At 37.6% G+C, this 21,838-nt stretch overlaps 1 protein-coding gene across 2 annotated transcripts in view; it reads left to right on the top strand.

Annotated features, from left to right (window-relative positions):
- RAPGEF2 (Rap guanine nucleotide exchange factor 2) overlaps positions 1–6,192 on the top strand; it is a 213,292-nt gene extending 207,100 nt beyond the window's left edge. For both annotated transcript variants that reach the window (XM_083367876.1, XM_083367875.1), the window contains 3 exons: positions 204–763; positions 3,233–3,541; positions 4,249–6,192. In XM_083367876.1, the coding sequence (XP_083224002.1) occupies positions 204–763; positions 3,233–3,541; positions 4,249–4,274 (895 nt within the window). In that variant the 3' untranslated portion in view covers positions 4,275–6,192. The remainder of the gene's footprint in view (positions 1–203; positions 764–3,232; positions 3,542–4,248) is intronic.
- The last annotated feature ends 15,646 nt before the right edge of the window (positions 6,193–21,838 follow it).

Here is a 21,838-nt window from a genome sequence, read left to right as displayed (position 1 = left end):
GTTACATCCAGTAGTGGGATTCAAACATATGAAGAACTGGTTTTCTGTGTGGATGCTGCTTCCGGAAGTCCATTCTGGGCCTGGGCAACAAAAAATTAGCTACCGGTTCTGCTGAAGTGATGGGAACCAGCTGAATCCCACCACTGGTTACATCATCATGTTACATTATAGTGACTAATTATTTCATTGCTGTGCATTTTTAGCTCCTGTGCAGCACTGTCAGAAAACAGAGGGTTCTATGGTGCAGCAACCATGCTTTCTTCTCCCAGTACGGAGGAACTATCACAGGATCAGGGTGATCGAGCGTCACTTGATGCAGCAGATAGTGGACGAGGCAGTTGGACTTCTTGCTCAAGTGGTTCCCATGACAACATACAGACAATTCAACATCAGCGAAGTTGGGAAACTCTGCCTTTTGGACATGTTCATTTTGATAATTCAGGCGATGGGGCAGGATTGTGGGCCTCAGGCAGTCACATGGACCCACTGATGTTCTCCGATCATGGCACAAAGTATGGCAAGCAGAGTCAAGGTAGGGAGGGCCTTGATCAAGCACAGTCCAGAGCAAGCTGGGCATCCTCCACAGGATACTGGGGAGAGGACTCTGAAGGTGATACAGGTACCATAAAACGGAGGGGTGGGAAAGATGTGTCAATTGAAGCTGAATCCAGTAGCATAACATCCATAACAACAGAGGATTCAAAGTCGGTTCCTATGCCAGCTCATATAACTATGCCAACAAGTAATACAAAGGGTCTTATTGGTAAGTTTAATTTTGTTTCCCACAAACTATCCTACATATTTATTATTATTTTTTGTAGATATTTTTCTTTAGCCTTTTAAAAAATGTAAAAAGAGGTTAACCTTTATCTCATATTTTCTTTTTTTTCCATGAAACCATTTCTACTGTGAAAAGTAAGATACTGCTTTTGTCATTATCATCATCATCATCATCATCATCATAATGTTATTAAAGCCAAATCTTTAAGATCATTTGCACAAAGCTATACGCACTTGTAAAGACTATTTGTGTAAACATTAAGAGTTATGGAAAAGATGAATTTCCTATGCACAGTTGCTGCTTCCCCAGCCAGCCTATGCTCTATAGCAGGGGTCTTCAAACTTGGCCCTTTTATGACTTGTGGACTTCAGCTCCCAGAATTCCTCAGCCAGCGTGGCTGGCTGAGGAATTCTGGGAGTTGAAGTCCACAAGTCATAAAAGGGCCAAGTTTGAAGACCCCTGCTCTATAGCTTCTACCTAAGCTCACTTTCACCCTCAGTTTCCCCCAACTGTAAAAGCAATTCTGGTTCAGCATTACAGCAATGGGAGTCCAAAACGTCTGTAAATGAATGTAGAATGCTGTCATGAAGGACTCAAAGCAAATTACTGATCATATACCTTACCATCATAATGGTTTAGTAATTACACAGCACCCAAAGTTGTCGTAGTGACCCATTTAAATCAAATTTATTTGAGAACAGGAAGCCTTACTCTTACTCTGAGTAGACTGACAATTTCACTTGACTGTGTGGGCATATAATTAAACCAGATTAGCTTTTGGCTGACTGGAATATTTGGAATTTGGAAACCATGTTGATGTACTCATAAAATGACTGACGGGGGGAGGGGGGAGATGACACTTTACTTTTAACAAAATAGCGAGTTACTAAGCACCACAATGTTTCCTTGTAAATTTTGTCCCTTTTCTAACAATTGAGCTGACTTGCAAATGAAGCACTGGCCCATCAGTTTATTGTCTAAGAAAGGTTATGGGTCTTAGAAACAGAAATTATGCTAGAAGTACTTTGCAATATGGAAGCTCCCCCCCCACACACACACAGAGAAACATTTTTTTAATGTTAAAAAAAATTGAGTGGGGAATTTGGAATGTGCCAAAGCACAACCTACAATGAGGTCTGATAATTGCATTGCCTTCTTTGCTAACTTTGTCTGAATTGATTGATTTACCCCTCCTCACAAAAGGACTTACGTTGTCTTTTTGCTTATCCAGATACCAATTCAATTTGCATTCTATGCCAATTCAAATATTTATCACATTTACTTTGTGCATTTTGAAGAAATTGTTTTTGGAAAAAACCCACTTCAGATGTTTAGAGAATTGAAAAATAAAAACAATGATTTTATTGGAAGAGTGCTTCAAATTATACAGTTCATTTGTTTTAATATTATTAACTTGATTTTATTAAACTATACTGAAAAATTTAGGCAAAACATGAATCTTGTTATAATGGGGAAACTATATAAACATTTAAAACTATTTACTTTGCAAATTGTTTTAGTATTATTATTTAGTATTATTATACCGTTGTTGTTTTTTAAATCCCATTTATATCCCACCCTTCTCCGAAGACTCAGGGCAGCTTACAATCTAAGAAGCACAAATCAATGTGCTTAGCAATAGCCTTCATTCTATGTATATGCCTGCTTATTAGGGCTTTTGCCGCCCCCTCCAAGCGGCATTATTACAAAGTCAGCTTATTGCCCCCAACAATCTGGGTCCTCATTTTACCTACCTCGGAAGGATGGAAGGCTGAGTCAACCTTGAGCCTGGTGGGACTCGAACCAGCACTAATTGCAGGCAGCTGGTGTTACTTAAGGAGGCATTAGCCCACTGCTCCACCAAGGCTCTATTGCATAGAGTTTTGTTGTAGCTATATTTTTATAGTACTAAAGTCATAACACATCTTTCCCAAAGGTCACCATTCCTTTGTGAATTCCCTTCATGAGTGCTTTTTAAAATGGTTTTAAATCTTCACTTCTGGTCAGTTGCTATCCTGTCTTTTCTGTAGCTTTGTTAAAGTGTTTCGATTTGTGCCTTATAAATAAGACGTACACATTAAAATAATGTCTACACCTGCAAAATTAAGTCAAATTAAACAGTTTTGTATGATACTTGTTTGATAGAAAAGTTTTAAGTCCATTAGAATCGATAAAATTGAAAACATAACTGCCTTTTCACTGGCTTATGTAGTCAACCTCATGTAAACATTTCACATTTTGAAAATTATAAAAAGGTTAGGGCATTAGAGGAGATGGTGCAAATCCATAAAAGACTGACTTTTAGTGGCTTTTTTAATGCCTCATCGTTATGATGCATATGATGGTTTGCAAGACATTGCACATAACCTAATACAGAGTCAATATCAGTATGTATTATGAATTACACAAATATTTGTAAATTATTGCTAATAGTGTATTATTTTACTGCAGCTCGAAAAGAGGGTCGCTATCGTGAACCACCACCAACCCCTCCGGGTTATGTAGGAATACCTATTGACTTTGGAGAAGGAATTTCTCATCCAGTCCGAAAACCTCCAGATTACAACATAGCACTTCAGAGGTCTAGGATGGTGGCACGATCTAATGAAGCCCCTGGGACTTCAGCTTCACCTTCACAGCAGCAATCACAGGGTCATTCCTCTGTCAGACCTGTTAACAAACCTCAGTGGCATAAACCAAACGAGTCAGACCCACATCTTGCTCATTATCAATCTCAAGGGTTTTCCACAGAGGAGGATGGTAAACATCTTATCACATTTTGAAAATCATAAAAGGATAATTTCACAAAGGGCATTAGAAGGGATGGTGCAAATCTAAAAAAAAATGACTCAGGCTCTGACATTAAAATTACTCAGTTTGTTGCCTGAATATGTTTATGAAGGAAAAGATCATAGGACATTAACTGTTTGAAAAATATGCTAGGTTTCTCCCAAGCCTTTGTGAAAGGCTGAAAGCTCATACCACATGCTCATAATTGTTTAAATGTGGTGTATAACTTTTGTTGTTGTTGAAAAAGAGCTTCTCTGAACAGAATGTTGAAAACATTTTTAAATACATTGTTTTGTATACCGAGACATTTAAAGCAAAGCTGAAGAAACTGTGGCCTTGATGTTGCTCCACAATGCTAGCTGAGTATGATCAAATTCCAGCAAAGTCCCTCAGGCCAGTTATAAAGGTGTACTTCAGTTGTAATATATAATTCAGGATTATAAATAAATGGAACCAAATTCAAGGATATCAAATATATGCCAGTTTCATGTAGCAGTTAAAAGCTCTGGGCTAGAGACCATGAGTTCTGGTCCTAAGGCCAACAGGGAGAGTTTTGGCCAGTCACTCTGTTTTAGCACTAGGAAGAAGGCAATATCTATATATCTATATATCTATATGAGGTATTAAGTTTTAAGTATCTTTATCTTTATTTCCCTTCTGTCGTGTTGTATTTGCAGAAGATGAGCAAGTCTCTGCTGTCTAAGAATTGGAGCTTTCAGGATTACAAGTAAGCCAACTTTAAGGAGAGCACAAGATGACATCCCTAATATAGGAGCCTTGGAACATTAATTAAAGGATGGTGGACCTGTGCCTCCTTCCCTGCCTTAAAGCAGCATGGGCTTCTTCTCCCCTACTTCCCCCCACCCTTCTCCCTTTGCATGTGAAATACTGTGAAGAAATTGCCCTGGCACTTTTCAAACTGTGTTGCTTGAAATGCGCAGTGCGGCATCCTCTCAGCTATCACTGTTGCCGTCTACCACATCACACAGTATCATTCCAAATTCCAAAGTCAACTCATAACTCTGACTGCACTCTCCCACGCCTGGAAGCATTTTAAATTCTTTTTCCTATCTTAATCCCGATCCTAGCACTTCGCTTGATTGTGATGAAGAGATCAACTAGTGGACAAATACATTTGGCCTTTATTAAGAAAGAAATGTATTGAAATCCTTCAAGTACACAGTGCTTGTTTCTTGTTTACAATGCCTTTGTTGCTACTCTCTCTATATATTGTATTTGGAGAGGGATGAAAGGTTACACCTGCATTAACTACAGTATTATTTTGTATTATTTAAGAAAGTTTGCTAGCCTGGACTACTTTTTTTCTTTTTTTAAAAAAAAGCGATGATGTGGTTAACTAAAAATGGCTTAGTTTATAGGAAAGATTCAGCCTTTCAAGCTTGGTTTTTAGTGTCCCACTCAAAGCACAGTTGATTAATTTCAGAATTTCTGGTTTTGTTGCTTTGTATCTAATGATGTGGTTCTATTGACTCTTGCAAATAATCTGTGAAGATAGTGTGTCCTTTTCCTGTGCCTTAAGGAATACAGGATGGTAAGTAAAAATATTTGTCTTCAGTTGTTAAATGGCAATATCTTCTTTTGCTTAAAATACTTACATGATTTTTCCATCCTCCTCCTTGTACTAAGTAATGGGCTTTTGTCATGCAAATAATCAGGGTAATGTATTAAGACAATTCAGCACACACTGCAACCAGTGCCAATCTCAAACTGTGTTGTTATTGGCTTGGCATTAGAAAATAGTTAACCTTTTGAAGAAAGTAGGTGTCACTCAGCAAGCTTTTGCAGTGAACAATTATTCATAATTGTCTTTTACAGAACATTGCATATATAGAGGAGGCCAGTGGGTATCAATCACCTGCTTACAGCTGCTATGAACCCTTTAGTGTTGGAAATGAAAATACATCCCCTTTCTATTTTCTGTTGTTATTTTGGTTTTGCACAGACTCCAGAAAAGTGAAGGCTGCCAATCTGAGTAGTACTCAAATGTGAGGAACTGCTGTTCTTGGATTTTTTTTTCCATTAAATTCAGCTGATCATATTGATCAGTAGATAAAAGTAAATAGTATCAACTTATAAAGATCAATTTACAGTGGTTTTTCACTGTATTGAACAATGTCAGTGCTTTATTTAATCGCTTTCTCCTATAATCATAGCTCTTCTCTATTTGCTTATATATCACCTTGTCAATTATGCATTTGTAATTTTACATGTAATATGCATTTGCCAGTTTCATTATATAGGCTATGGACCTCATGTGCATATAGCAAAACAGAACAAACCTAGCTGTCTCACAAGTTGCACAAATGTTATATAGGAATTAAGTAATTGTAGACCATAGGACTGCTAATCTCAGTTCACTCTGTGATGTCAAGTGCAGAATGTATGACTTACTGGTGATTTCCTCATACTTTTGATACTACTTGTACCTGTATGTCTTTTAGAAAGACATTGGTGGAGTCTGTATCCCTTTTGTATTTTTAATACAATAATTGTACATATTGGTTATATATTTTTGTTGAAAATGGTAGAAATGTACTATGTTTATGCTTCTATCCAGTTTGTATGGAGCTGGAATATAAATAAATATAATGTTAATGATGTCTGATTTGTTTTGTGCTCATTTGCTTGGGAGATAGCCAGTTATGTGCAACATTCATATATGTGGGGGGAGAATTATACGTGTAATTTTAGTTGCAGAAATTATTTGAGGAACTTTTAAGACATGATTTAGATCCAGTAGCAGTAAAATTATGGTAAAAATCATGCACAGATTTTCATGCAAAACATACAGCAGGATATAAAATATAATATCTCATTTTAAGTTGGTTGATCGGTTCCTGTCTCAACCAATGGATCAACATTCTGTAGATCTGAAAATGGAAGAACAGACTCTGCACTTGCAAGAACGCTAGGAAGAATATATATATATATATATTAGCCCAACTTATTTTATGAAATATTGTATGCACAAGATAAATTGCTAACTTTTATAGAAATTTATTTTACATTATGAGACTAGGTTCTATGAAATGCTAATTATGAAGAGTCAAGAATTTTAGGAGATTAACTTTAAACATACCATTTGTTTTATTGTAGCATAATCTACCTCTTATTGCTGTCTCTGTTCCCTGAAATCAAGGTCTGGATTTATTAGTGTTGTTGCTCTGTGGGTGGCCCTACACTGTATAAACTTAAGAGTAATTAAGTATATCCTTGTTTTATAACAAAGCAGCTATGAAACAAAATTAACTCCAGTAATAAATAGTCATTTTTTTAATGAAGATTGAGTTGATAGCTTTTGAAACAAATTTTAACATTGAATATAACAAAAAAAAACAAATCTCTCCCCCAAATACTACAAAAATAACTTTCTGATACAAATAATATGCTACATTATTTTCTCTTTTGTGAAATGTTAGACATGGATAATTTCATTTCGATAAGGGTGACTGGATACACACAGCAATATTATATAAAAGGTGTACAGAGACGAAAGTGACAGAACAAATGATGCTATACTTGTTGAATAATACATGGAGTATTAGGAGGTTACATTTAAATTTTTTACAAATATGCTTGAGAGTGTTAAAACATTTCATAATCTTTATGGAGATTCTCAGTCATCCAGGTCATGGTTGTCCCAAAGGTGCTTTTTTAAATGGCAACTGGACTTTGTTTTTCCTACAAAGCCCTAAAAACAAAGTCCAGTTGCCTTTTGAAAAAGCACCTTTGGGTTTCACACAGTATTTAAGTATAAATCTCCAAAAAGAAGAAAATGTCTTCTTCAGATAACAGCATAACTTCAAATGAATAAATGCTGTTTCTATACTGTATTTATCCAAGAAAAGATCCAGAATTTATGATAATCCTCAAAAACAAACAAAACAAGGAAAAACACATTTCATCAGAAATAGTCAAAATTTAAAGTCAGCAAAGGCAAGTTCATCCATTCTTAAATCCAGTTGGTGAGGTAATGTTCCAAGGCACCTATGCTTTCATATTGCTGAAGTGACACTTCATGTAAACAGGACTAAATTCTGTGGTCTTTATGTTTGGAAAGTGATAATCTACAATGGGGCAGCAGTAGGAAAGTGCCTGAGTTGTGCATACAGAGACACTGCAACAGCCATAGGTTCAAGGATCAGTCATAAATCCTTTCTCAGCAAAACTATAACTTTGAACAGTTGCTGAACAAGCAGCAAATGAGGACTACCTGTATAGATAACATCCACCCATTTTTAAAAGTAAGAAATGTTCCATGAGTTGCTTGAGGTCCAAATTCATCTTATCTCCTTTTGATCATTTGTGTAACTGCAGTCTTAAGCTTTGTACATTCCTCAACCTAATTCTAAAAATATTTTGACATTCATATTTTCTTGATGTGTGACAAAATAAAAAAAATAAAGTTTCAAATACAAGACTGCTTTAGTCTATTCTTTTTACAGCATAAACTTTTAGCTGCAATAGAATTATTTCTATAAAGAGTACCGGTATATTCATACCTACTGTATTACTTGTACAACTTTTTTTTGGCATCCTAGAATTTTATTTCCTCTGAGATAATGCAAAGTATCTTATTCTGAATCCTGCTTTTTTACTAAAAGATCAAGACAGCTGTATGTGTTTTGCAGAAAGTATTTTATAAGATGCCCTTAGTAGTTTTCACAGGAAATGGCCAAAACCACCCTGTAACAAGAGTTTAGTTTCAAAATGATTTTAATATTTTGCAGATGATTCAGGTCCAATCCAGGACATCTTACATTATAGAAAATTGCTAGCTATCAATCAAAACCATGCTAGATAGTTTAGCCAAGTGTTCTAATTACTGCAAGGCAACTTTAAGAATTTCTGTTGTTAGGTCTTAAAAAAAGTTGCCTTTCACCATTTTTGCCCCTCTGCTTCAGCATTCCCCGTATCTATTATATCTGACAGAATGCCCCACATACTTTTCTGATACCAATGGATTGTTTTCTTATTAGCTGCTTTCCTATTAGCAAAACCAAAATAAGAAATATTAAAAATGTGGTGAAAAAGTTATTAAAATAATCTTTAGCAATTTTTTAAAATGTAGGAGACTGAACTTGTCAACAATTGATGCAAAACTGGAACCTCCCCCTATATTAATTCTCTTTAATCTCCTCCTCCAGATATTTCAAAACCAATCACTTTGCTTAAAGAAGTAAATTATCTATATTGGCAAAGCTGTCCATGCTGTTGAAAGGTGGGCAGTCCAAGGTGAAATCATTCAAAAAATTCTGTATAGCACTGTAGAGTGTCTTCACTATAATAGTCCATGGTCTTTTTTTGTATATATATTTTTATTAGTTTTCCATTATTACAATAATATCTTTAAAAAGCAACATGGTGTCCGGGTTACAATAGTTCCATTTCAGACAAATACATATTATTACAAATCTCCAAGTTATAATCAATACTTCCTCTCCCTTTTCCCTTTAATACATACTATCTCTTATCTAAATTAACATATTTCTTATTGCTACCCATCAGTTATTTAATTGTGTGTGTGTGTGTTAGTATATTTCATATTTTAACATTCCATCTTTAACACATCAAACACCTTATCTATTTTTCTAGCTTTAATTTTACATTGATATTGAAATTAAAACGTTTCAGACTTCTCATTTTCATATTGCTAAATAACCTCCTTTCCCTTTACACAATTTTCTTCAATATCTGGTAATGTAATCCAGTTCTTATTTATCTCATTTCCATTTCCATATCAATTATACAATATTTAGAATAGTAGTCATTAAAATACCAATTTGTAAGGAGGAGAGAAGAAAACAAAAAAGGAGGACAATATAATATTGTTTCTCATTTATAGTTTCCACGTATTAAAAATTAACCAAAATTTCTTCCATTTCAACATTTAATATATCCTTTCATGTCTCTACATCCAAGTATATTAGTTACATTCTATCATTTTTAGCATATATACATCTTAACCCATATCATTTAAAAAACTCAATATTTCAATGTTAGTATTCATACATCTGTATTTTATTTTTATTTTATTTTTTTAGTTAATCAGTATTTTTATCTACTCATCAAAACAATCTTGTAATACCAATACAATCCTGTCTATTTTAATGTTATCTATTTCAGGCCTCTTAAAAATGTTCATATTTCTTCAATCATTCTTGCTTTCTTCCTTTGCCATGTCATTTTACACTTCTTTGCCTCAGGGTCATCAAAGCATTCTTGTATTACTATATCATAGTGAAGTGGCCCTCCAGTCTCCACCTTTGAAGGATTGAAGAATCTGCCAACAGCACCAAATCTTCTCATTATTTTCACCTCTTGATATAATTGTCCTGGTCCAAATAAACTTCCTTCCATATTTCCTCCATTACAATCTTCAAAAACCTGTATTTGTTGAATATTTAATTCTTCTGCCAATGTATTTGATTGTTCTATTTCTTCTGTTAAGTTATGTCCCAATAATATATTAATTGTAGTCACAGTTTGAATTTGAGTTTGTTTCATCGAGATGCTTTCTAATTCTTTTCCAAAAGCTCTTATTTCATCACCAGCTGTAGAAAGGAACTGATAAGTTTGGTAAGATATTTCCCACATAGCCTGAATTTGTTTTTGAAACTCTTCCATCATGAAAATTCACATCTGGGATTCAAGGTTACTCTTATCTTGTTTTTCTTAAATATTTTCTTGGTTTTTTTTAAAGAGAAAGTCAGATTGCAATTTCAATTTTAGCCACTGGGTGTCCCCCAAGTACTTCGGAAATTCTTTTCTTTTAGTATTTCTTTCTTTAATGGTTTTTTTTAGAAAGCACCCCTGGGCTTGTTCGCCGCCTTTTGAAGGTAAGGTTAAATTTCCCCCTCCCTCTCTACAGGGGGGAAAGTACTTAACAGCTTAATTAGGTGAAAAGAAGATGATTAAGGTATAAGAGAGGAATCTTACCCCGGTCTCTTCCACGCTGCTTTAATGTTGCCTGATGGTAAGTTTGACTTCAGCTGTCTGCAGCCTAGTAACTTCAGCCTAAGTTGGCCAATGGTCGCGGCAATATGAGGGCCGAGGAGAGTCTTGTAAACCAGGGGGATGGGACAGGGATACCGATCCCCACAGTAATTGGGAATGGCAGCAGATGGAGGAGCAGAGGGCCATATCGTATTCTGAGATCACGCCCATGCTATCTTCTTGCTGTGGCGCGCTCTGACCCTCTGGCTCTCGCTTGCTGCCCTGGGGAAGAGGGAGGTCTGACTCCTGAGCTCAGGCTGATCTATTTTAATGCCAGGCCTGTTGCGAATAAAGCTCCCCTCATCCATGACTTGATCGAGGAGGAAGACGCAGACCTGGCATGCATCACAGAAACCTGGCTGGGCCCAGAGGGTGGGGTCCCTCTGACTGATTTATCCCCTCCAGGTTTCCATGTGCTACATCAACCTCGAGCTCAGGGTAGGGGAGGTGGCGTGGCGGTCGTTATCAGAGAGACCCTCCATCCGCGGGAGGCCACTGCCCCTCAGATAGATGGATGTGAATCCCTCCTCTTAAGATGGGGTCCTGGTGGTCAGTTGGGCCTACTTCTGGTATACCTCTCTCCAAGCTGCACAGCAACGGTTCTACCCAAGCTACCTGACGCCATCTCAGGATTGGCGGTCGAATTTCCAAAGCTTATGGTACTGGGAGACTTTAATCTACCTTCCCTGGGCAGTGCATCAGAAGTGGCCCGAGAGTTCATGGCCTCCATGACGGCCATGGACCTTACTCAAATTACTCAGGACCCAACTCACGAGGGAGGAAACATGCCGGATCTAATTTTTGTCTCTGGGCAGTGGCTAAATGGGCTGGGTGGGGTTACTCCAACATCACAACCCCTTTCATGGACAGACCACTACCTCCTGCGGTTGGGCCTCCGTCACGTCACCCCCCCGATGTCAGGAGGCGGAACCGACCAGGTGGTTCCGCCCCAGGCGCCTGATGGACCCAGATAAATTCCAGATGGCGCTTGGACCGATTCCCACCTCCCTCTCCCACAACCCGGTCGAGTCCTTAGTTAATGCCTGGCAACAGGCTGCTTCGAAGGCTCTCGACCGCGTTGTCCCTTTGCGGCCTCTGACCCGGCGCAAGTCCCGACTCGCTCCTTGGTTCTCCAAGGACCTGCGGGAGATGAAGCGCCAGAGAAGGGGCCTAGAGAGCATTTGGAGAGCCAGTCGGTCTGAGTCTGACCGAACACAGTTAAGATCCTTTTCTAGATCCTATCTTGTGGCAATGAGGGTGGCAAAGCGCGCCTACTTCACCACCCTCATTGCGTCCACAGATAATCGCCCGGCCGCTCTATTTAGAGTGGTCCGCTCCCTTTTAAGTCAAGAGACGGGAGAGGACCCCCTACATGGACGGGCTGAGGAATTTAGTAAATATCTGGTGGACAAAATTGCTCAGATTCGGGCTGGTCTGGACTCTGACTGGGCAGTATCTAATGAGAGGAAAACGATGAAGTTGGCCGAGTACATTTGGGAAGAGTTCGATCCTGTGACTCCGGATGAAGTGGACAAGATCATGGGGAAACTAAGTGCCGCCACATGTTTGTTGGACCCGTGTCCCTTCTGGCTAGTCTATGCATCTCGGGAGGTTACACGAGGCTGGCTCCTAGCAGTTATCAATGCCTCACTGAGTGAAGGGTACTTCCCTGCTGCCTTGAAAGAGGCGGTGGTAAGGCCCCTCCTCAAGAAACCGGCACTGGACCCAGCTGTTTTAAACAACTTCCGTCCTGTCTCCAACCTTCGCTTCCTTGTGAAGGTCGTTGAGACCGTGGTGGCACGACAGCTCCCTTTGAACCTGGAGGAAGCTGAATATCTAGATCCGTACCAATCGGGTTTCAGACCAGGGCACAGCACGGAGACGGCATTGGTCGCGCTGGTGAATGATCTCTGGCGGGCCCGAGATAGAGGTTATTCTTCTGTCCTGGTCCTATTAGATCTATCAGCGGCTTTTGATACCATCGACCATGGTATCTTACTGCGTCGTCTTGAGGGGCTGGGAGTGGGAGGCACCGTTCTGCGTTGGTTCTCCTCCTACCTCTCGGACCGTTCGCAGACAGTGTTGGCAGGAGGGCAGAGGTCAAGCCCTTGGCCTCTTAATTGTGGAGTGCCTCAGGGTTCGGTGCTCTCGCCCCTCCTGTTCAACATCTATATGAAGCCGCTGGGAGAGATCATCCGTAGCTTCGGGGTGAAATATCATCAATATGCTGATGATACCCAGCTATTCATCTCCACTCCGAACCAACCCAGTGATGCCCTTGATGTGATGTCCCGTTGTCTGGAAGCAGTACAGATTTGGATGGGAGAAAACAGGCTTCGACTCAACCCGGCCAAGACTGAGTGGCTGTACATACCGTCATCTCGTTTAGTCCAAGAGGTTCCATCTCTGACTATAGGAGGAGAGATGTTACCTCCCATTGATAAAGCACGCAATCTGGGCGTCCTCCTAGATTCATGACTCAGTTTTGAAGATCACATTGGAACCGTGGCTAGGGGGGCATTTGCACAGATTCGTCTTATATACCAATTGCGCCCCTTTTTGGACCGAGATGCCCTACGTACAGTCACCCACGCACTCGTTACCTCCCGTATTGATTACTGTAATGCTCTCTACATGGGGCTGCCCTTGAAGACCACCCGGAGGCTTCAGTTGGTGCAGAATGCAGCTGCACGGGTTGTGATGGGAGCTCCCCGATACTCCCATATTACACCCCTCCTGCGTGAGCTGCATTGGCTACCAGTTGCCCTCCGGGTGAGATTTAAGGTGCTGGTACTTACCTTTAAAGCCCTACATGGCTTAGGTCCGGGATACTTGCAAGACCATCTGCTGCCGGGAACAAATTCCCATCGTCCAGTACGCTCACACAGAGAAGGCCTCCTCAGGGTACCGTCAGCTAGGCAATGTCGGCTGGTGACCCCCAGGGGGAGGGCCTTCTCTGTGGGAGCACCAACCCTATGGAATCAGCTCCCCCCTGAGCTTCGGATAGCCCAAAACCTCCAATCCTTTCGCCGCGGCCTCAAAACACACCTGTTCCACCAAGCTGACCTAGACTGACAGGCATTTTAATTAATTTATATTTAGTATTTTTAATTCATTTTTAAATTCTCTAATTTTTATTGCACTGATGTTCTCAATTTCATTTTATCTTGATTTATGTAATTATTATATGTTTTATTGTTAGCCGCCCTGAGTCCTTCGGGAGATAGGGCGGGATATAAATCCCATCAATCAATAAATAAATAAATAAATAAACTGGCCATATTCCTATGGTCAGTCTTTCGTCCGCCGGTACAAAGGGAATTCAGGCACTAACGGGGGGGTTGTTGCTCCCCCGCATTTCTGCAAAAGCCCCTTCTTTCTGGACACCCCTCCAGGGCGACTTCGGTCCTTTTAGGACCCCCCAGCGATGCGAATCTGGACGTGGAAGACAGGAGCTGTCCTCCAGACGTCCATTGTCGGCTGTTGGCATAGTCTTTTTGCCATCTTGGCTTTTGCATAAATTTGTCTTATGTACCAATTGTGTCCATTCCTAACTTGGAGCTCTTGGAAACTTATACCTCAGTTACTTTCTGTGTGGATTCCCATAACTCACTCTACATGGGGCTGCCTTTGAAAAATACTTGGAAGCTGCAGTTGGCCATGAATGCACAGGGGTGGCAGGTTTTGAGTATTTCTCATTATACACATAAAGTACCACTCTCCCACGAGTTGCTCTGGGTCCAATAAGTGTCTAGCTGTGGTTCAAGCTGCTGGTTATCATCTAAAAAGTGTTCCTAAGTACTGTGGGAATCAAAATAATATGGAAAAAATAGTAATTGAAAATGGGAGTTAACTTACCTTGGTTAAGCAAGTGAATATATTGCAACTTATATGTGAATTGTAAAAGTAGCTTTTGAATGGCCTTAGTAGCTGAGAAGATATTTAGTGTACCTTGTTGACATACTTTCTACTACAGAAATAGTCTCAGTGTAGTACTACTGGTTTTAAATTAAGTTGGATTACTTTAATGTTTTATACATAAATACTAAGACATTTCTTTTTTTCAGGTACACAGAAAAGAAAGAAATAGTAAGCCAAGGAAATTCAAGACATAAGATGACAAAAAAAGGAAATATAGCTAAAAGTAGATTACCGGGGTATATCAGCGCTATTTATTAGTTGCTCCATATCTTTCTAACTTTAAATACTATTCCTGCTTCTATGCTTTCATTATGTCCATATGCCACTTCATACATTATTGTTTTTCTGTATTTCAGGATCTTTTCAACTCCATTTCTTAATGAATTTCTCAGCCATCCTCTTGCTGTCAGCCCATTTGTTCTTTGTATGTTTGGGTATATATGTCTGTCTGTCTAGCTACTTATCCATCTATCTTATCTCCATTCTCTCTGCATGACCAAATTACCTCATTGTGTTTCTTTAATATCTGTCACTCATTTTGTATTCAGTCCACATTAATTCATCACCTATTCATGTTTATCGATCTTTTAAATGTTATATAGTTTTGTGGTACCCCGTAAGTGCTAAATTCCACTATATTTCTCCTTATATAAGGAACATTTGATTTATTATAACAAATTGGACAGAAGCACACTTCTATGCATAGCTGTTTTCTCTTTGGCAAATTTTTATCTCTCACACATATCTTTTCCCAATGTTTCATCTCTTTATACTTCTTCATATATCCTTCCATGTTTAGAAAACATGCTACGAAGGTATTAAAATTCAACTACGTGTTCTTTTCAGCTCTTTTCATTCTCAACATATAAATTGCAACTCCACTGTCCATGTCAATCACAACTTTCATCTTTGATACCAACATCTCCAGATCCAATCTGCTATATTGTCTAGTGCTAACATTCACAAAAATATATTCAGATGCTCAGCCAATAACACAGCATAAAGAGGTGCATCGTACCAACATATTTTTAGTATCATCAAACCATTATTTTATTTTGTTGGGAAAATAATCTATTAAAATTTTTTCATTGGAATATATCCTATTGCTTCAGTAATTCTAGGTTGATTCAGTTGCTTTTAATTTTTTTCAAGTTCATTTTTTAAACCTAGTATATACTCTTGAGGTCTTCCCAAAAATGCTCTGTTCCATATTCAGAGCATCTGGTCAACCTTTTATCCTTTACTATGTTTTTCAATCATTCATTATAAACAATTGGATAGACATATTTAAAAATGTTTTTTTCTAAGGTGATGTTCACCAATCTTAAAAAAACAATCATTCTTTTTATTCATTCTTAGTTTTCCGAACGATCCATGGAAGTTTTCCATTCTCTCTTACCCATTCATTTATCCAAGCCCTTCACGCATGGAATAGAATTATTTGAGTGACCACCTCTTCACAATTTCATCTGCCCATTCTCCCCAGGTTCTCTCTCCTGGAGAGCTACATTTGGCAAGCTACAGGTGGCAGACCTCTGCTATGGCTTCTGCACTCTGGAATCTTTTCTCCTCTGACGTGAGGTCTGCTTCATCACTCTTGACTTTCTGGAGGTCCCTCAAGACCGGGTTATGCCAGCAGGTCTGGGGACTCCAGGGGACAGGTAAGCTAGTGAAGTGGCTCAGCTATTTTTAAAATCCTTCTATTGTTCTTTGTTTTAGTCTGATTTTTATATGTTTTAATGTATTTATTAACTTTTATTTACTGTTTTTAGCTGTCCAGAGTTTTGTAAGACAGGCTGCTATATAAATTGGCTTAATAAATCAATAAATATATATCATGTGGAAGGGTATTATTTTCCCTTCTGAATTGCATTAATTCAGAATATTTTCCATCATTGATATTTTGTTCTACTATCGCTTATTACTCATTATATTCTAAATTACATTAAGTAAAAGAAAAGGTTTCTCCTGTCCAGTTGTGTCTGATTCTAGGGGGTGACACTCATCTCCAGCAAGCGTCTGAAGATACTTCAGTGATCATGTGACCAGCATGACCATATGCCAAGGTGCACACAATGCTGTTATGTTATGTTCCCACCAAAGTGGTACCTGTTTGCCTAATCTCATTTGCATTCTTTTGAACTGTAGGTGGATATGAGCTGGGGCAAATAATGGGAACTCACCCCATCATGCGGTGCTTAGGTTGCGAACCTGGGCTATCAGTTTTCCAGCTGACAACCTCCGTGTCTTTGACTGCTGAGCCATAGTGCCCTCTTATATTATACATTAGTCAAGGAAAACAAGCAGCTACTACCAACCTATGGATTTTCTACTTCCATATTCATCTCAACAACCTAGACAACACTTATCAATGACAACTTCTTATCATTCTGAGATGGCACCTTAACCCTTTCTGTTTCACTTAATATCACAGGTGTCACATATTATAGGTATCGAGCACCTTCAACAAGTGCAGTTACTGAGGGTCTCTCTCCCTCCAGTATATGTATATGTGTATGTATACGTATATATATGTACGTATACACATACACTGTATATACAAACCCAGTATACACACACACACACACTGTACTGTAGAAGGAGAGAAAGCCTCAGTAATTAATTTAGCTTTGAGTTTCCAGAAGAGGGGGAGAAAGAGCGAGAGAGATCTATTCTGGAAACTCAAAGCTTCTACCTATTTCTAGTTAAGCAGTGTGATAATCAAAACCCAGAGAGTTTTTTTTCCAATAAAATAAAATGGGTGGATAAATGGAGTAGGTAGCTAGACAGATTTTTAAATATAAATCTGTATTTTAATTGATTTCTCCTTTTTCTAATATATATGTATTGTGTGTGTTATTGTGTTACTGAGTTATTGTGCTCAATTTTGGGACCCCCCTATCCTTAGATCTAGGTGCTGTATGTATCATGACTGAATCAATGTGCAACTGAAAGTGACTTGTAATAATTGAAAGAGTCACCTATTCATTGTAGGAGAACAGAAAGGAGAATGTAGGCTGTCCGTGCAAACCTGCTTCACCTAAATATTCATCATGGAAATGTTGAACGGTCTCCATGGCAATCAGCTTTTGGTAGCAATGATGCAGTACATGGCGTAAAGCCACAGGGACGTTGTTTTCTAAAATGTGCACATCTTAATCGTCTGTGAGATGCTAGATGAAAACCATTCTGTCACACATTCTCTCTACATACACACACAGAGAGAAACACACACAAAGAATGAGGTAATATAAATTACATGATGAATTTTTTTTAATAATCTATTGATTATTATGAAGTCTTCTATTTTGTATTGCATATGTTTGTTGCTGCTGGTAAATAGGCATAAATAACAATAAAATATTTAGCTTGTAAGAAATTATAAACACTGGCATAGTAGCAAGGTAGCAGAGTAATAGCAAGTAGAAATGCAATCACAATGAATATTAATAGTGGATTGTTTGCCTAATAAAAGGTTACAGCATCTTTTTTTCAAAAACCTTTCATGTTTAGGTGAATTGGCCCATATGCAGATTCCGTGCTCAGATTATTTTAGCCACAGCAGATACTATTGAATTACAGTTCCCTTTAACCTGGTTATTATGGTCTGTGCTATGGAATTATGGAAATTACAGTTCAACATCTGGAAGGCCACATATTGCTGACTCCCAAGGCTAATGTGAAAGGTTATCATATGTAAACTGATTTTTCTATTATAATCCAAAACTTTCTGCTTTCATTATATATGCAAAGAGAACAATTTTAATTCAATTAATATAGTATAATACAACTCAAATATTAAATAATGGCTTTATAAGCAATAAAAGTACAATTGGAGTAGCTCATTTTCTCTGTCTGATACTATTGTATTGGTTTAAATGTCTTTGTCATGGTTCCGATGAGACCAGCAAAAAGAACTCCAAGGCAAAAAAATCTTCCTTAAAGAACATATTTATTTGGCTACATAATATCGGCATGTTCAAAAGTGAACCCAAGACTGAAACACCCCCCCAGGTTACAAAGTCATAAGTGAAACTTCCCACCCCGGTAATATGTCATAAATCACATTCCCCAATTAACTACTTGCGCTGGCTTTCTAACAAGTTACAACCTGCCAAAATGCAACTAGCAATGACCTTGGTTCCCACAGAACAATTGTTATGTCTAAGCTAAAACGCTCACCCACCCTCCCAATTCTGTGGCAACCAAAAATGAATGGAAAATGGCTTCAGTTAATTTCGTTGTAGAGTTGACAGTCTTTAGTAGTCTTAATTGGTTTTGTTTGGTGTTTAACAAAAGGTGGACTAGATTTGCCTGTCAAATTATATTTTACATGGGAGCATGGTGGCTCAGCTGTTCGGATCCTGGGTTGGAGGTTAGCCAGCCTGCATTCGAGACCTGAGTGCTGCCATGGGGTGGGGTCAACTCCCCTCCTTTGTTCCAGCTCCTGCCAGGGACACGAAAGGTGCCATGTCACCAGCTGATGTTTCTGTGATGAATGTTAATCACAGTGGTCATTCAGTTTTCAGCAGAAACTTAAAGAGGCTGTAAAGCGGGGTACTAAGGGAGCAGTATACAGTAAACAACAGAGAAATCCAGGTTCAAATTCCCTCAAGCCATGAACTTTATATAATTTATTTTACAGAGTTGTTGGGGTGAAGGAATGTTCAGGACGAAAGCTATAAACCAGGGCTCTTCAAACTTGGCCCTTTTATGACTTGTGGACTTCAACTCCCAGAATTCCTCAACCAGCATTAAGGATTTAGTGAATTTCTAGTTTATGTTATTACGTGCTTAGAATCATAAAATATATGAAGTTATAGCACTGGAAATCTATATTTAAAATCAAGTTTTGGAATTTAATGATTGATGTTTTTGTATTGCCATCTGTCAATTCACATTTTTATGTTATTTTTAAAATGGGTATGTGTCAAACTATTAACTAATATATAATTCTAAAGCTCACAGCTCGATGCTGCAAAAAATACTTAAGGACTTTCATAAGGGCTTGATCAAAGTCACTTTAATTGATGACAGGTGTGTACTAACTACTATTAAACATCAGTTTGAATGTGATGGTCAGTTCTGAACATATCCACATACCTAGTTGTATGTTCACTTATACAGCCACATAATTCTAGGTTTTTATTGTTATTTTCCCTGTAAATTGTTTGAGTTTGTTTTTCAATTGAATGGTACCGCTTATATGTTATATTAAAGGTAGAAAAATTCTGATTTTTTTTGGTCTCATTTGTTTACATCAGAAAAATGTGGCATAGTAACAGGGGTATATAGAATTTTTATATCCACTGTATGTACTAGTAGAACATGATGGGTATTTACACCATTAACAGTTCAGAAATGTCCTGTTCCCATTAATTTCTAGAAAAACGAATAGTGCCCTAGAGTGTTCTGCAGAGAGGGAAGTTAGATTCCTTTTCCTACCCTCTACTACAGGGGTGTCAAACTCGCAATGTCACGTGACATGTCATGACGTATCGTGACTTTTTTTCCATTGCTGACAATGGGGTGGGTGTGGGTTTTGGCATGACGCATCCAGCCCACGGGCCGGGAGTTTGACACCCCTACTCTACTAGTACAGAATACTATTGTATTACATATACTAATGTCACTTTACCTCTTCCCTTGACTAAAAAGAACAGTGAAAGGACAGTTGGCATCATTATCATGCTTTTCCTATTTACACTACAGTATTTGAAAAAATGTAAGCTGACGTATTTTTCATATTTAAGATTTCACAGAATGTTAAGTAAACCTGAAATATCTGAAGTATTTAACAAAGGAGACCTCTTGTGTGTATTCTCAAGTACTACAATTTTAGAACAAGGTTTCTATGCTGAATTTGGTATGAAATTTACTTAAAGCCTAAAAAGGCAATTTCCTATTCTGTACTGGCATTACTTTAAATTAAAACTATTTTGCTTTCTCCTTAGTGTTGCTTAAATTGATTACACTGCAAACTAGTGATATTGTATCCCATATGTTGATTTTTCAAAAGTATCTAATTTACTGATTTCAGCTTAACCTTGATTATTGAGTTTTGTTCAAGGGCCACAGATATTATCAATCCATGTCTTGGTTTTTGAAAGCAACATGCAGCATGAGCTAGGGTGTTATGTTGCACCAAATAACACATTTATTAAACCCTGGATGAACAACAAGCATATTTGGTTTTTTTGTGAAATACCAGGGGCCATATTAAAAAGAAATTGGCGTGACTAGCACATAAAATAGATTGGATTTAAGTTACATTTTATGATTTCTACTCCTTTGAAATTAAACATTACAACTTAGAAAAAGGAACAATTTGAGACATTTTAAGGCTGCTTGTAGCCCTGAGGCTATATATCATACATTCCTGGCATATAGCTTTTTGCTTGATTTCTTTTCAGTTAAGTGACTTTTATATCGATATGTAGTGATGATTCTTAGTATATTATTGCTGTATTATCTGGACTGTATGTTTTTACATTTTATAGTAGAATAGGATGGAGCGTTTGAGAAGTTTCCCCTCTGCTTTTCTAAAATGAATTCTACCCAAAGCAGGATTTATTGTTAATTTTTACAGAGGAAATAAGAAATAAAAATAAGAAATACCAAAAGCAGAAAGATACCTCAGTCATGGTAGAGTAAAAACCCCTTGTATACATTATAGCTATTAATCATTATAAATTTTATATAGATAGATAGATAGATAGATAGATAGATAGATAGATAGATAGATAGATAGATAGATAGATAGATAGATGATAGATAGATAGATATAGATATAGATATAGATATAGATATAGATATAGATATAGATATAGATATAGATATAGATATAGATAGATATAGATATAGATAGATATAGATATAGATATATACACATACATATATATATATATATACATACATTATATTGAATTATAATTATATCATATTAAATTTATGTTGAATTATAATTAAATATAAGCTGCAATCATTATGAATATAATTATAATGCACATTATATTTCTATTTCTATTGATAATTATAATAATTATAGCATAAAAGAAGAAGAAAATGGAGAATAAAAAAGAAGGATTCTTATTTAGAATAACTACCTTCATTTGTGTGAAAGTAGATTAAAAAAAATCCTGTCCTTTTCTGCTATTATCTCAGTAGTTCTTGGACTTGATGGAGATAATGATGACTCAACACCTCTTTTACTGCTCATCTAGTGTTCCTTTTGGAACTGGTAAAAAAGCAAGCTGTACCATAAATTTGGCTCAAATTCTCTTTCATTTCCTTGCATGACCATCCTAAATAGTATCTCGGATTGTTAAT

This window comes from Vipera ursinii (assembly GCF_947247035.1).
Source record: "Vipera ursinii genome assembly, chromosome: 7".
In the NCBI taxonomy this organism is placed as follows: domain Eukaryota; kingdom Metazoa; phylum Chordata; class Lepidosauria; order Squamata; family Viperidae; genus Vipera; species Vipera ursinii.
Note: the sequence above shows the minus strand (reverse complement) of the source record. Positions and strands in the feature narration are given on the sequence as shown.